The sequence below is a fragment of the Tamandua tetradactyla genome, chromosome 1 (assembly GCF_023851605.1).
Source record: "Tamandua tetradactyla isolate mTamTet1 chromosome 1, mTamTet1.pri, whole genome shotgun sequence".
Classification (NCBI taxonomy): Eukaryota; Metazoa; Chordata; class Mammalia; order Pilosa; family Myrmecophagidae; genus Tamandua; species Tamandua tetradactyla.
This window is the reverse complement of record NC_135327.1, coordinates 163,190,123-163,206,535: the sequence shown is the minus strand read 5'-3', so window position 1 is coordinate 163,206,535 and position 16,413 is coordinate 163,190,123. Positions and strand designations below refer to the sequence as shown.

Here is a 16,413-nt window from a genome sequence, read left to right as displayed (position 1 = left end):
CAGTGCTTCAAATAATTGATTTTGCTTTTTAAGCATGTTTTATCTTTAATTTCAACAAATATTTCTTTCTGGACTTCTTTGCCCTAAGGAGTTTAGAGTATTCTTATTATTATCGATGCCATAGCCTGTCATGCTGTTAATTCACTATGAAATGAATCAGAAAGAAAATTTATTAGGCAGTAATATGAAAGCACATATTCATCAAAAAATAGATGGGTCTGTATTGAATACTTATCTGCTGTGGTAGGAGGGAGTTAAATGGTTTATTAGATCCATTTGGGCATTAACATTTCCTTTTCAACAGTTCAATCACAATCCATGAACCCTGTATTGTGCCCTAAAATGTTTTCTTTTTTACCCCTTGCAGGTGATACTGTACCCAACTTCTAATAGCTCCAAGACAGCTGAATTGCACCGAATGATAGTTCCAAAAAATAGTCAGGATTCTGACTTAAAAATTAAACTGGCAGTGCGAATGGATAAACCACCACATATGAAACATAGTGGGTGAGTCTGTGCTTAAGGATGTTTTTATCCTGAATTGCGGGATTTCGTCTCAATATAGTACTCTTATCAATAGAGCAGAAAGCCAGTTTATCAGGATTTCATGGAGTCTTCTCTAAAAAGAAATTACATAGGTTGCTTTCATTTATTTTTTTTAATTTATAGGTATTTTTAAACCTAAATACATGTGTATTTAGTTCATATAACTATCTGAATGGTAACAAAGTATCAGTACTTGGTTGATTTAATACTAAAGATTACTTGTATTGATTAAGAATAATGATGTATCAGGATAACTTCCAAAAAATATTCTTCAGCATACTGTTCAAACAAGCTTAATGTTCAAGTCCCCGGAAATAGTTAAACATACCCAGAATTTACAGACGCTAAAAGGTGGTTCAGGTATAACCTAGAAGGCTGTATGAGTTTTGACAGGAAGGGTAGAAGAGTTCATCCAATGTGTGAGTGAAAATTAAATCAATACTGAACAAACCTGATGCTGACATAAGCCAGAAGTGCAGGGACCATTCTTGGGTCAGAATCACTGTCATCTCTTCCAAGGTTCTTTTTTCCTTATAACAAGTGAGAAAAGGAAAGAATATGAACTCTTGAACACCATAAAATGAGTTTAAAAAATTCAGGTCTTTCTCAAATTAATAGTTTAGAACTTGCTACTGCCAAATTCCAGGATGGAGGGTGTTAGCCATTGAAAAAACATGTGAGCATTTTTTCTTACTATGAGAGAAGCAGCTGCTGGAGAAGTACTGTTCACTCTGAGTTTAGCATAACAAACATGTCAGCCTAGGAGAGTATGTTCCTGTTCAGAGAGGAGTCTGTTGGCTTTGGGGCAAATTGCCAACATTGGGACAGTTTTAAGTGATGATTCAGCAAGGCAGAGGATCACTGGGGGAAAAAAAATTAGGCTCTGACCAGGAGTCCACCAAAATGTATATGCTGCAGTTGAGATGGGTCTTAGGACCCTGTTGCTTCCTGTTTTGAGTGGGTAGTACATGGGGAGTCAGACATGTATGCAAATAAGTGCAATGTTGAGTAGTAAATGCAGCAATAGAGGAATGAGAGCCTGATAAAATGACATTTAGTTCTAGCTGGACATAGTCAATGGAAGCCGGACAAGACACCTGACTTTTCAGCTGAAAGTGGAAGGATGAACTCAGCAGAAGGGCAGTGGGGAGAAAAGGCATTCCAATCCCGCAACAGAGCACTTACAAAGGCATGAGTCTTGGAAGTGCTATTGGCCAGTGATGAGAAGCTCAAGTGCAGCTGGCATTAGGATAGTTTGATGCTAAAGAGCTGTGTTAGAACTAGGTATAAAAGAACATGGTATATATTCCAGGCACTGCAGTTATTATTCTGTTTCTATGAGTGTCTTTTTCTTTTAATGAATGGCACGATAAGAAATAGGAGACTATGTGTTAGGCTACAAGATGGCCCCAGTGTAACCATGGCCAGGACCACGGTGGATACCCTTGAAGCCTTCAGACTCTCCTGTGAATGAAGACCAAGTTCTACAGTCTTAAGTTACTATTAGGAAAAAAAAATCCTTGGCAGCTTCTTGGTTCAGGATATTCCAGGGAAAGTGGGACAGACCAGTCCCCTTCTAAGATTTGAGGGTTTTGCTTTGTTGTCACTCCTTTGGGCTGAAGGAGAATTGATTTTTATCACATCTCAGAGATTTTTGACTAAATCAGAGTTCCCAGAATAGCTCTGGAATTGACTTCTGCCTAAGACTACAGGCAGAGGGGAAGACTCTGAAGCATAAATCATATTCTCTCAATCTAATCCATGAAACTCATGAATTTATCTTAGATTCAGATTAGGAATGTTTCATATCCCATCCACATCAGTTAGTATCTGTGACTACCAAGAAATGTAATGGGTATTTCTAGTAGTGTGGATATCTCTAAACTTTAAGGTATAGAGAGTGAATGCATTCTAGAACTGTAAATATCTGACTCTTCTGCTGAGTTAGTGTTATGATGCATAATTAAATTAAGAATATGACAGCCTCTATCAGCAGTTCAGTGAGCACTATTTAACCCCTATAGATAGGGACTGGATAGGTGCTTTACCACAAGCATCTAGTCTGGTTTCTCAATGCCTGTTTTAGTATAAGATAAATGTTTCAGATAACACCCCTGTATATACATATATATGGGAAAATATTATTTGACACAGTATAACTTTATTCAATTTTTGCCAAGTTGCTTCCTAAATGGATTTTACTGTACTTAGTTACATTTAAGAAGAGAATGAAAATCACCTTACCTATTTCTTTTAAGTAGTATATCACACACCTAAGTAGTAATATAACAGGAATAGTAGATTAATGGCATTTTGCTTTGGGGCTGGATTGTATTCTGTCAATAATTTAGCTAAATGAATAATTAATAGGTGAATAGTGTATAATTGAAAGAGACAAGCCAAGTTTTTAAAAGAATAATATATCTTTATAATGGCAAACCCCTCTTACAGATTGAGTTAAGTGTATTAAACAAATTAAAGGGTTATGGATTTTTGTCTCCAGAAAACTTTTCAGAACTAGGCTTTGAAATGCTTTGTGGCTTTAGTCATAAAATTTATTATCTGCCTTAATAATTCAGACAGCAAGTATGTCCCTTAAAATGTGAACCATTTTAATATATGTTTTGTCTTATTAATTTATCACTTATCTATAGCCCCTAAATATTTTTATCAAACTTATTATTATATTTTTATTTTTGTCCCCCTACTATCCTGTAAATATTTTAGACTTATTTGAATTACCAGTGCCTCCCACAGTATGTAATCAAGGATAGATATTAATATGAATAATGGTGATAAAAATTATAATCTCAGTTTAAGGAACAATAATAAAATAAAAACAAGGTGCATTAATAAATTGAAACTTAAGAGAGTTTAAACACAATTTATAGGGGTAGAGCATAATTTTAATGTAAAATAAAAATAATGGAAAAAAATGTTTGCTTCTCAACTATTGCATTTTAAAATGACCTTTTTTAAAGTAGAAAGTAAAATATGTCTGATCTAAAGCTTGTGTTTCTGATGAAATGACCGGTCTATGACTACATTTTATAGTATATTTAACAGGACTAACTGCATACAAATGAAAATAGATATTTGATGGAGAAAATAAGCATAATGGCTGTTTCATCCTTTCAAAACAAAATTTGGTATCACCACATGACATATAGTTGGCAAAAAGCTGAGTACATTATGCTTTTGGGGTGTGTCATATAAGCTGGTTATATAAACTATCTGTTAGATAAATCTGATAAATGAATTGACAGCTGCATTTTAAGTAGTTAAATGATTCACATCCAGTTTTTAAAATTATTTTCTTGTCTTTGGGGGTAGCTGGAAGACACACGTATTCTGAATAAAGGACTGTCCTTTAGCATAGCCTAGTGGCTAAGTAACAGTATAACCTAGAGCTCAAAAATACTATTCCAATTTTTCTTAAATTCATTATTTTCTTTTGGTTTATTTTCTCAACCAAAAGAAAGGCATAATAAGATGGAACTAATAAAACAAATTACTATTATTACAGTTAAAACTGCAACTGAAAAAGAGAAAGAAGAAAATTAAGTTGGTTGCCACATATATGTGAAGGATTATGATCAAGAGCTATAAAAAATCTGATTCTTTGTTTATAGTAAAAACATGAAAAAAATCTCTGAAAATATATAACTATACAAGAGTTTTATCATAATTAAGAACTGGTAAGATAAAATTTTGGCAAAATCACTTCCATATAAATCTCATATTTCTCTTCATGCAGTCATGCTTGGCTGTTTAAATATGTATTGAAGATGTGGGTTCGATTCCTGGACCATGCAACCCCCCCAAAAAAAATGTATCGAACAAATGCATATATCTAAGTATTTTAGATTTGTCTTATATGAAATTCCCCAAATTCATTTACATGAATAATGATAGGAAAGGCACGGGGTCCAGTTTTTGCTGCTGGTCAGAGATAGCAGTTCAGCTTCTAGCAGGAAGACCGGGACAAATTCCAGCTGGCTGCACGGCTGCATGGCTGCACAGCTACATGGCTGCACGGCTGCGCTGCTGCATGGCTGCCTTGTCCTGGTAGCCGCCTGCCAACCAGAGAGGGCCAGTGGCATCCAGGGGCTGGGCTGTCACACCTGTGGAAACTTTTAGTCCAACATTTTAATTCACATAGATCCCGTTCTCCTAAATAAAGCTATCACTCTAATAAAGTTGCATTATTTTGCTTATGATGTAAAGAATATGAAATCATCTAATTTAGAGGACAGTCGGATGCCCTAAGTGAGGAAGATATTATTCAAGATGGCATTTGCTTGGAGTGTCCAGATCCTCCAAGCAAAAAGTGCAAGTATCTTCCTTCTCAGGAGAAAAAAATTGACCTCTCGTGTTAAACCTACCTTTTAGAATCACTTGTTTGCCTATTTCTAAAATAATCATGTTTTGACATCTGATCTTCACCTGTGCCTGTATAGAGATTTATTCACACTCCCAATTTGAATTCTCCTCGGTCTGGCTTGTACTGATATTTTAGAAATCACATTTCTTATAGCCACACCAAACATCTGGCAAAGTATTTACTAGGTTCTTAATAAATAACTGATTTTTTTTTTCAAACGCACCTTTCAGAAGTCTACCTGTGGTACTTTATAAACAGTTAATATACAGAATTATAATGGAAAAATTTCATTTTCTTAACTGAGTCTTTACTATAAAATCTTTGTACCATGTGCAGGCTCAGTAGTTTTTATTCCTTTGCCTACATCCAAAAGTTTTGAAATACTAATACAGAGTTAAGGCAAAACTCTTGAGTTTGTTTAATGCTTGAACATTGAGAGAGGGCAAGGAGAGTTTATGACGTTAGTTTAGTATATCTATGTTTAGAACTTTTCTCTGATGTACGTGGATGAATTGTAGGGGCAGATGGAGAAAAATTTAGTAGCAGTTATATTGAATAAGCGTTAGTTTAAGAGCCAAGAGACTTGTTTTTGGTTCCCAGTCCTGCTGCTAACTTGGGCGACTCACTACATCTTTCTTGCCCTCAATTTCATAGTTGCAAAAGAGAACCTTAGACTAGAAAATTTGGAATTCTCCTTAGCTCCCCAGGAATTCTTGATTCAGTGGATCACTTCCTTCTCCTACCTCTCCACTCACCACCTCCACGCATTCCATGGCCATACCATTCCCAGAGGGAATGTGCCGCGTTTGGGAGAATAAAAGTGGGAGAAGGGCCTGATGGCAGGCTGGAGAGGTATGAGAGATTGAGGATTTATTTCAGTCCTCTCAAGGCAAGAAGAGGAATTAAGAAGACTCAAACAGGCTAAAAAAGGCTTCTATAGAAGATTATTTTGAAAATAAAGGCTATGGAATTGTGTATACTAGGATTTTGAGTTTTAACTAGATGTATATAAATATTTGGAAAGGAGATGTACTAAATATGCACAATAGAATTATGATACTGGGTGAAATTTTCTTTACTTTCTTTGTTTTTCATATATTTTGTGAAATTATACTACTTTATGATGAAAAAAATGCAGTTATAATACTTTAAAGCAAATAGGTTTTTTTTTAAGATAAAGTTGTTTCACATAAATGAAAAGTGATTATTAAGGAAATTCATTTGAGAGGATTTCTTAACGTGAGCCTTGACAGACCTGTCCCTCCAATATTTGAAGAGGCCTATTGGATCAAGAGTGTGGATTTTAGCCACCTTCATCAGTTTGTAGATATGGAATCTTGAGGAAGATATGGAATGTCTCTGTGCCTCGGTTTTCTCATCTGCAAATTAAAAAATCTCAGTAGAAACTACCTCATAGAATTGTTTGGGGGAGTAATATTTTAATGCATGTAATGTGCTTAGGAGAGTGGCTGGCTGACTCTCAGAAACACTCAACATGTTTTAGCTCTCAGCTGAACCCTAAGGAAGGTATATGTTTAGGTTGATATAGCTCTGTAAGAAGGAAAATAAACTGCAAAAAACTAAACTATGAAACAAAAACCACTGAAAAAAAGAAAAAAAAACAAGCACTGAGGGTGGAAAGGTAGTCCAGTGGTAGATTCTCGCCTGCCATGCGGGAGGCCTGGGTTCGATTCCTGGCCCATGCACTTCCCAAACAAACATGAAACAAACGAACAAAATTCAACAAATGGTGCTGCAATAAGGAGACACCTGCATGGAAAAAAGAATGAAATGTGACCCCTGCCATACAGTATACAAAAAAAAATAAAAGTACTATTTCCGTCCCACTCTCCACCTCTCACAAACCCCCACCCACTCCTCCTTCTTGCCCCTCTTCTCAAAAACCCATCAGGAATGCTGCTGAACAGTGAGAGAAAGCTTCCGCTTCCTGTAGGGCTGGTCTTCAGCCACGGGACTCCTTAATTTCTTCATCTATAAAGTAATGTACTGGGCTCGCTAGTTGATTTGGAGTTGACTTCTAGCTCTGAGATCTAATTCTTTTAATACTTTATTTTAAAACTAAAATGAGACCCATCTTAAGGAAAATTATATGGGAATATTCATACTTCTGAACAGAATGGAAAGCGTTAGTGTTTTTTTCAAGGCACGTTATTCAAGTGCTTAAGAACAGAGACTTTGGAGTTAGACATAGGTTCAAATTCTAGCCCTGTCACTGATTATGTAAACATGGTCAAATCATTTAACTTTTCATAGCCTCACTTTTCTCACCTGTAAAACTGACTTGTGCTGAGCGCGGAATGAGATATACCCACAAAGCTTGACTCAATTAAGTAGAAATAATCGTATTAAAATAAATGTTCTTTTTTAAATTTTTAATCCCTAGAACTAAAATAAAATATTCCTCTAGTTTTAACCATATCGTTTTACTTTGTCCAGAAGGAAATGCCCAAAGACAGATGGGAAAACAGACGTACACAAATCATCACAAATTCCTTCAAAGTATAAAATTCATATTCCCCATTTGGGCCCTCTGCTTAACTGTTAGGCTTTAATTTACATTTTATTTAGAAAGCAGTTGTGGCTGTCTTGTTTCTTTTTTTCACTGTGTTTGTTTTGCTGCTAATTTTGTCTTCTGTGTCCAAAGGGAGATAAATGGAAATCTTACATGAGAGCTTTCAACTGTTTTTGAGCAATTGACTTGCATAATTTAGCTAAGAAGTAAAGTCAGGATCTAAAAAAGAACACTTGAAGATTATCTCATAGCAAATGAGAGAAATAAGATTACTCTATTTCAGTCAAGTGTAATCTAACATTTTTTAAAATTGGAAATGCCTCCAAAGCACAATTTTTTTAATAACTGGTGATATCTTTTGTAGGTTTTAATGCAATTGCTATTTTTACTTTAGTTTTCTTGCTTAAATCATTAAATAGCTATTGTTTGATCCCCACAGTTCTAAATATTTCTTTTAGGCCCTGCTAGTAATGATAATAAATGTTCGGTTTTATGATAAGTTGCAGATTCAATAATTTTTACAGGTTACTTTCAATTTCATCTTGGGTATTTTGGGAGTATTTTTAATTATATTTATGTGCTTCATTTAAGAGGCACTATATAAGCCTGAATAGTCAACTCAGTACTTTACTGCCTAACTGACTTTTAGTTTGTAGTTACCTTAGCACCCAAGACATACATGTAGTTGAATGCTTAGACTAATTATATATGTTAATGTCTTATGAAAATCTCTCTCATTTAAAGAGTTCGTGTTATTGAGATTGGAGTTCTGAAGTTGCTTCTTGAACATTCTCAGCTGATTCCTGAGAGTTTGCAGTTGCCAACTTGACTGTCAGAATGTCCTTCTACCCACATCTTTGAATGCTTTACTCCCCTCATTTCTGCAACATCAGATGTCATCTCTACAGACAGGCCCATCCGGATCACCCTTTAGGGAGAAGTGCCCTTCTCTCTCTGTTACCACCTCTCTCTCCTTTGAACCAGCTTCATTACTTTTTGAAGCTCTTATCATTAACTAATAGTATATTTGACTATTGTTTATTAACTCTCTTCCCAATAGAATGTCATCTCCCTTAGGTGATTTGCTTATTAACTAACTCCCCACCAAAATGTAATCTACTCAGGGTAGGACCTTGTCTTATTCACTGCCACATTTTAAACCCCATTTTTAGAATGCTGCCTAGTACTGAGCAGAAGCTAAAAAATATTTGTTGAGTGAATGAATGAATGGGTACTTTTCCTAAGAAAGTATAGAATAGAGAACTTACATTCACAAGCTTTTATATTCAAATAAAGTGTTGAATTGATTGGCTATAAACTTTAAATTATAGTATTATCCATCTAATTGGTACCACTGTAATATGTTGTTGGAGTGTGTTTCAAAATATTATTGCCCCAGAACAATTACAGAAAGTTTCATTAGTCCACATATTTCTGTATGATTAGAAATCTAATGACTGTATTATGAAAAAAATAATTGTTTTTCCCAAAACCTTAAATTCAAAGTCTTCTTTATTCTCTTCAGTGAGATTTGCTTTTCTTAAATGACTTATTGCTAAATATGATGGAGAAAGTACATTTCTGATATTATTTATTATCTGCCACCATCTATATTTAGATCATTCATTCCCGTGATATGTATTTCTTTCCTGTGGAAGGAAGTGTTGGCAACATTTCCTATGGGTAGGAGTATACTCTGGGATTCATAAAAAATACTTATCAAGTATGAAATAAAAACCTAGATTTAAGTTTTGTTCATACTATCTTTGTGGAATTAATGAGTCAGTTGTTATCTTTCTAAAACAGTGAGCCCCTGAATTTGAAGTAGTCATAGTATATATTTCAGAATTTATTCTATCGATTCTATTTGGTGACCACTTTTATTCCATTTAGATAGACTCAAAAATACTTCATAAAATTATTCTGTCCAGTCAGTGAGAAAGAAGTAGAATGAGGAAAATTAAAAAGGAGCCAGTACCTTGATCATCAGTCAGAGAGACAGAAGGAGGCACTGAACTGCAAATGAGAGAAGAGTGGAGGGAGCAAGCAAAAGGCTAAGCTGACTGCTGTCAAGATTTGTAAAAGCTTCAAAGGATCAGAGCATGGCTGTGGGTTAATATAAGGAACAAAATTAAGATCCCAAAGGTTACATAAACTGTAAAGCAGGGGCATTTAGAGAAGGACAGCCAAGCAGCAGCAGAATTTGATCAACATATATTGCAGCAAACCTGACCTTATTAGGAAGCTCCTGACAATGAACAGGGGCAAAATGGCTTGCCTGGGAAAGAAACTGAGCATTCGCAGGAAGCAGTGATGGATAACATAGTGTCTGAAAGTATGGAAATGATTAAAAGGAATCCTTTCACAAGTGTCCCCACTTGTCGGATAATGTATTTTATTCTGCCATTCTTTCCATAAATGGTAGTATATGGTTATAAGAAATATTTCCTATTCTCCACACTACAATTAGCACTAGAGTTTAGCAGAATGGGGCATTGGTAATAGGCTATAACATAACCCCTATTCCATTGTAGCCCATGTTTGAAACCTCATACCAGAATTAACAATGAATAAAAAGAAGAATAGCAATTTCTTTGACTTAACTTTATTGTGCTTTGAAAGTGTTAATATATCCACATACAAGGGTCTCTGTCCAAGTCAGCTGGTAACTTTTCAGTGGTTACTCTGGTTGGTAAAATAACTAAGATGCAAAGATTATTTTAAAACAGCAACTGTCAAATGAAAACTAATGTTCCTTTAGGTAGTGATTGTGAGAACCATATGTATTTGAGTGTTTATTCAATTAAATAGATATGGAAACTGTTTAAGAAATATTAAAAGGGCTCCACCCTTCTTATGAAATAGGAATAGCTATAGAGGGAAAGTTAATCAAACCAGAGTGACCAGGTAGATTCCTAGACTGAAATAGAATTTAAGGACAAAGGCAAAAGAACCACTGAATAAAATAAATAAAGATTGGACCTGAAATGAGTAATAATCTGTAATTCGAATTAAACAGCTACAATAAAGCAGGAGAGTGATGCTATAGTTGGAAATACTGCAGAGAATCTGGATAAGGTGATTATGTCCAGTTCCCATGTGTTTAGCCTGTGCCATTACCTTAAGCACTGTGCAGTTATGACATTCAATAGAATCTACTGTGCCTTCCACAATTTGCATTCAGTTATTAGCAACTAAGTATTGTCCATGCAAAGGTTTAACCATTAGACTTATGAAATATAAATCTGAGAAAATAAGAATGTTAGGTGTGTTTTAGTGTAATATATGAATAATTGATAAAATGTGCCAAGGCCCAATTAAAACTTATTAGATGACATTATAATACTATAGCAGTAGACCTGAGAGGAGTGGCCAGAGTTCCCATCACTGTGTGAACTTGATACATGTTATTTAACCTCCCTGTACCTCAGTAGTTCATCTGTAAAATAGGATCATGATGCCCACCTACTGCAAAAGGATGTTGTGAGGGAGAAATGAATTAATATAGCTAAAATGCCTAGACTGTTGCCTAGCACATACTTAGCACTCAGTACATTTTAGCTATTATCAATATACAATAGATAATTCAACTATGATTTACAAATAAATGCTGTGTTTTAATTTTATGATAGTGTAGTATGATAGATATTATATATTCCATGGAAGTTTTCAAGTGTTTTCTTGTTACAGTAGTGCTATATATTCATTGTCAAGAAACTGGAATCATACCAGAAGTATCAAAATGAGCATAAAAATCACCTCACAATACCACTTCTTAAAAATTTTGAAGTATATAAAAGTTAAAAATAAAAGAGCTTCACTTTCTCCTGCCAGGCCCTCCCACAGTAGTAGCAATTTGGTGCATATTGTTCCAGTCTTTGCTTCTCAGCATATATCTTTCTTATATTGATATATTTAAATTATACTAGTTTTAGATTAATCATATTTCTAACACTGATATTTTCTGCCAGCCTTAAGCATTCTACATATTTAATGTTCTAAGTATTAAAGTTGTGGAATGAATAAATGGGTTAAAAATTATTTCTTAATTAAAATTATCTTTACAACTTGCATTTCTGCAAAAACGGTTGTAATCAGTTGTATAAAATGAAAATTGAACTCTGTAATACAAAGCACAGATTGCATTAATGATTGATAGGTAATAGGAGTGAAATGGAAAATTACTAGACAAGGAGGAGAATGTGTTTATCCTGCTACCAAATATTCAGTGAATGGATTATTTCTACTGTCTTGCCTTTAATGTTTCCCATGGTAGTTGTCAGGAAGAGGTATGAAGAATCATGGGACCTTAATAATAAGCCTTGCCTCTCTAATTGCTGGGAGAAGCAAGAGAATCTTAATTGCCAGGAGATGCATTACTAATTAAAGTGTCATTCTGCATTCATTCTGAAATAATTAGTTGGAATATTTGTAGGAGCTGAGATGTAAATTTAGTTCCAAATTCAGGCATATACCCACAACAGACTTTGTTAAAATGATTTACAGTTTAAAAAGGTTAACAATCATAAAATTTGAAATTGTTTCTTTAATTTGGTACAATTTATTTTTTTATTGGATTATTGAACTTGAAAGAATTGAGTTCAGAGTATTTTAAAACTTAGTATGATTTTTTAATTGCTATAACACTAAGTTGAATTCCTAAATTGCTTTAAGACTTGTGAAGTATTGATATTTTTTCATTATTTTTTCTCAGCATTTATCACAATTTGGGGTAATCTACTTCTTGTAAATAAAGATGGAAACCTATGGCTACAATATAACATATGAATTCAAGTTCTGTTGACACTGTATAAATATAGGTCATAATTAATAGGCTTATGTTGTTGTTTTGTTTTGTTTTTGTTTTTGAGTGCATGGTCCGGGAATTGAACCGGGTCTCCCGCATGGAAGGCGAGCATTCTACCACCCGTAGAACTGAACCACCCCTGCACCCATGATTAATAGACTTTTAAATTTTAACATTATACCTCAAAATTCCTGATTGATTAATCTAAAGCAATAAGCTTCTCATCACAAAAATTTAAAAATATCAAATATCTAATGTGACTTGAAACCTTTTAGACACGTGGCTGCCTAAAATCATCATTTGACATCAAACCAAAATTAAAGACATACTAAGAAGTTTTGAAATGAAAATTTTAAAAATCCTTCCAAAAAAGTTTCTAACTTAAAAACGCTTGTGTTTGTCTCCTTTGTGATTTGTACACAATTCTACTTGTCACAGAAGCAACTGATAGATTTGGCTAGACTGACTTGTTTCTTTGGGATGTGAAAATACAAGAAAATTGAGTTCTTATATTCCTTATTTCATGGCCCACTGTCCCTGCCTCTCCTTGTTCGTCTTTTTAACCCTGTCACCCTGATTCCTTCTCTCCTTCTGCTCACATAGATATCCACTCTGTGTTTGCTAACGTAGCCTTGGATGTTATGTACATAAAATATGTAGTGTTTTGTCTGCGTATGTGTTTCAGGTTTAGATAAATAGCTGTTTTATTTCTTAATATTTTACCGCGTGAATTAAAATGTTAAGACCTACGTGCTTTGTTATGTCTTGAAGATAATTGCTCCTTGATACTATTTGGAATACCGTAGCACCTACCACATCTTACCTATCTAAGCCCCTAATGAGGCCTGAAGTGACTCTGTCCACAAACAGTGCTCCCGTGATCATCCTTTTTTGTGTCTATTCATGGACTTCTGTAAGAATTTCTCACCATAATAACTAGGAATCAGGCATTTGCATACTTAATATCACTCAGCATTCCCAGATTGCTTTCCACATTAGGTTTTCCTGCTTAGAATCCTATTTCCCTATATACTTAATCAGAGTTAGTCTTTCCTGTCTTTCTGATTTTGGGTTTTCTGATTAATGGGAAGTAAAAGATTTCATTTTGTTTAGTAAGTTTGATAATCCGTTTCTATACTTCTTAGCTGATTTTTATGCATTTTAGCTAGACTGTTCTCTGAGTCTTGTATTTATATTTTCTGTCTTCTACCATTTTTCATTGTTTTGGAGATATTCCTTCTCTAAAGCAGCACCGTTCAATAGAACTAATGATGACGGAAATGTTCTATATCTAGGCTATCCATTAGGGTAGCCACAGCCACATGTGGCTTGTGAGAACATAAAATATGGTTAATGTGCCTGAGGAACCAGAGTTTTATTCTATTTCATTTTAATTCATTTAAATTTCAGTAGCCGTATTATTTAAATGTGGCTGCTGTGTTGAATAGAGAAGTTCGAGACAGTAATCCTTTGTTAATTTCAGCTATTACAAATATCCTCTCAACCTGTTATCTGCCAGATAACCTTGTTGAACAGAAATGCTTAATTAGCAGTGAATGCATCACACTTTTTGTGTGTATTGGTGTTTTTGGACTCATGTCTTCTTAAAAGCTTCTTCCATTCTTAAATCATAGAGATACTCTCCTTTGTTTTCTTCCTCTAGTTTTATAGATTTACCTTGCACTTTTAAGTCTTTAACCCATCTGAACTTCCTTCTGTATTTGGTGTAAGGAGGGTATCCAGGCCTGTGTCCTGCATTAGAGCGTAAGACACTGCCCTCGCTGTTCGGAACACGGATTGATGTGACTAAGCAGGTTTACTCAGTTCCTTATTGTAATAGTTTTTTTTTTTTTTTTTAAATTTTGTTGTATTTTTTTGTGTAGGTGATCATAAAATCTGCAAACAATTGCATTTTTTCCCCTCTTCTTTATTATCCTTCCATTCCTAGTTCTTATTCTTGTGTTAACTACTGGTACAGATACCTTTGGTTCTATGTTATTTACAAGTAAGAGCAGGCAACCTTGCCTTTTCTCAGTCTTAGAAGAACTGTATCTAAAGTTTCCCTATGTAAAATATTTGCTTTATGTTTGTGGCATACAGTCTTACAGAATAAATTGTTTTAAGCCGTAAATTGTTTAATTGTATCAAATGCTTTGTCTGTATTTACTAAGGTAATAATGTTTTCCTCTATCAAGCCATCAATGTATTAAATCATGTTGCTGAGTTTTCTGATGTTTAAACCAACCTTACATTCCTGGGGTAAACCCTACTTGAACACAGTGTTTATGATTTAAATACTCTCTTCAGCTTATCTAACTGCTAATGATTCTGTGTAAATTTTTATTTGTTTTTTAAGTAATTGGGCAACTTCTGTTATCCACATAGTTATCTCTGCTGCCAAGTTTCTCATCACTATAAGTGTAATTTTCTTACTATTTTTTTCTTCTCAATGTTCTTATCCAGTTTTCAGTTTAGGAATCAAGGTGATATTATAATAGTCTTGTTAAACAAGTTGTGCAGTTTTGTCTTATTATCTTTTTCTTTTTCTCTTTTGCTAAAATCTTGTATATGAGGGAAATTCTGTCAGAAGTGTTTTAGAAACTTATCTATAATGTTGAAGCTTGGATTGGAGATGGGGGATATCCTTGATTGCCTTTTCGTATGTTTTAGTGATTCTTGATCTATTACTTTTGTCCTTCAATATCATTTTTTCAAATATCTTAGGTATCACTATTAATATTTTAATGTTTAAAAATCCTCTTGTATTTATAGCTATGGTTTATTCTTTTTATTTCATTTGTTTCGATTCATAAAATTTTACATCTTTCCTTAATTTTCCTGAAGTTCATATATGTTACTAATCTTTTCAAAAGACCAAAGCAACACTTTAGTTGTAATATATTCTCTATTTTTGTTACTATTACAATTGATATCTGCCCAGATCTTTATTTCCTTTCTTTTTTTTAGGTCAACAGTTTGCATTAATACTTCAGCTCATTTTCCTGTATTTCTCCTACTTTGTAAATTTTGACATTTTGTTATACAATTTTTGGTTTGGTTTTGATTTTATGTACTTTGTTTTATGTTACTCAAGTAAAAGATCATTTTCTTATTTCTTCAGGAAATTGTTACACATCAAAGGAGCTTTTGTTAATATTGGTCCTTTGTTTAATTTTCCACCTAGTTTTATCTTTATTTCCCTTCTGTATTGGCATATATATTATGCCAATATATATATGGCTCTTCTTTGTGATAGCATCGCAGTACACAATTTTTTTCTTAATTTCTCCTCTATGTGATACTTCTTTACTCTTAAAAGCATCACTTGTCCTTTTCCTTTGTTTCTACTACCATTTGCAGATACTTATCTAAACTACCTAGAACAAGTAGTTGCATGTATATCTCTTAGTAAAACAATTGTATATATACTTCTTTACAGTTTTCTCAGATATTCAATTTCCCCTAACAGTCTCATCCATTACAGCTTTTTCATTGCTCTTATAGATGAATTATTTGGTAGCCAGTACTGACCAAGTCTAACCCTGGGGTCTTGGGATGCTTGAGACCCCTTTCCCTTAATTCATATGAGCACCCATTCCACAGCCTATAGCACCACTCCAATTGTGTATGATACGACAACCAACGTTTTCGGAATCTTAAAGTGCTGTGTAAACGCAGCTAGTAAAATCTTCCTGTAGGTCTCCTCCCCCACCACCTCATTCATATAGCGAGGTAGACTCGTAAGATGTACACGTCTGAAACTTCAGACTGCCGTTTCTGACCCTGAACAATAAATTGTCTCATCTGATGAAACAGATTTATTTTCTCCCCTGGTAAGCTCCTGGTTTAGAAATGTGATTAGTTGAGTACTTTTTCATTTTACTGATCCTCACATATGTAATTTCTGCTTAAACTAGAAAGTAACCTTGATTCATTGATTTTCAACATGATCAATGAATAGAGGACTTTAGGTTTTCATCCTCCAGATCCTGAATAAAATAATTATTTACTTTAATTATTTCTGAAGATGTATATACTGTCCTGTTTTTAAGTTCCCCATGGTTGTGGTCTGTGTCTATTCCATCTTTAATTCCTCACTTTAATCCCTAGTTGTTTTACAGAAGATAGGTATTTAATTAACCA

The 16,413-nt window shown here is 34.2% G+C and overlaps 1 protein-coding gene across 15 annotated transcripts in view; it reads left to right on the top strand.

Annotated features, from left to right (window-relative positions):
* Nucleotides 1–16,413, top strand: part of CADPS2 (calcium dependent secretion activator 2) — a 617,203-nt gene that overhangs the window by 372,488 nt on the left and 228,302 nt on the right. For all 15 annotated transcript variants that reach the window (XM_077120033.1, XM_077119365.1, XM_077119348.1 and 12 more), the window contains one exon: nt 368–507. In XM_077120033.1, the coding sequence (XP_076976148.1) occupies nt 368–507 (140 nt within the window). The remainder of the gene's footprint in view (nt 1–367; nt 508–16,413) is intronic.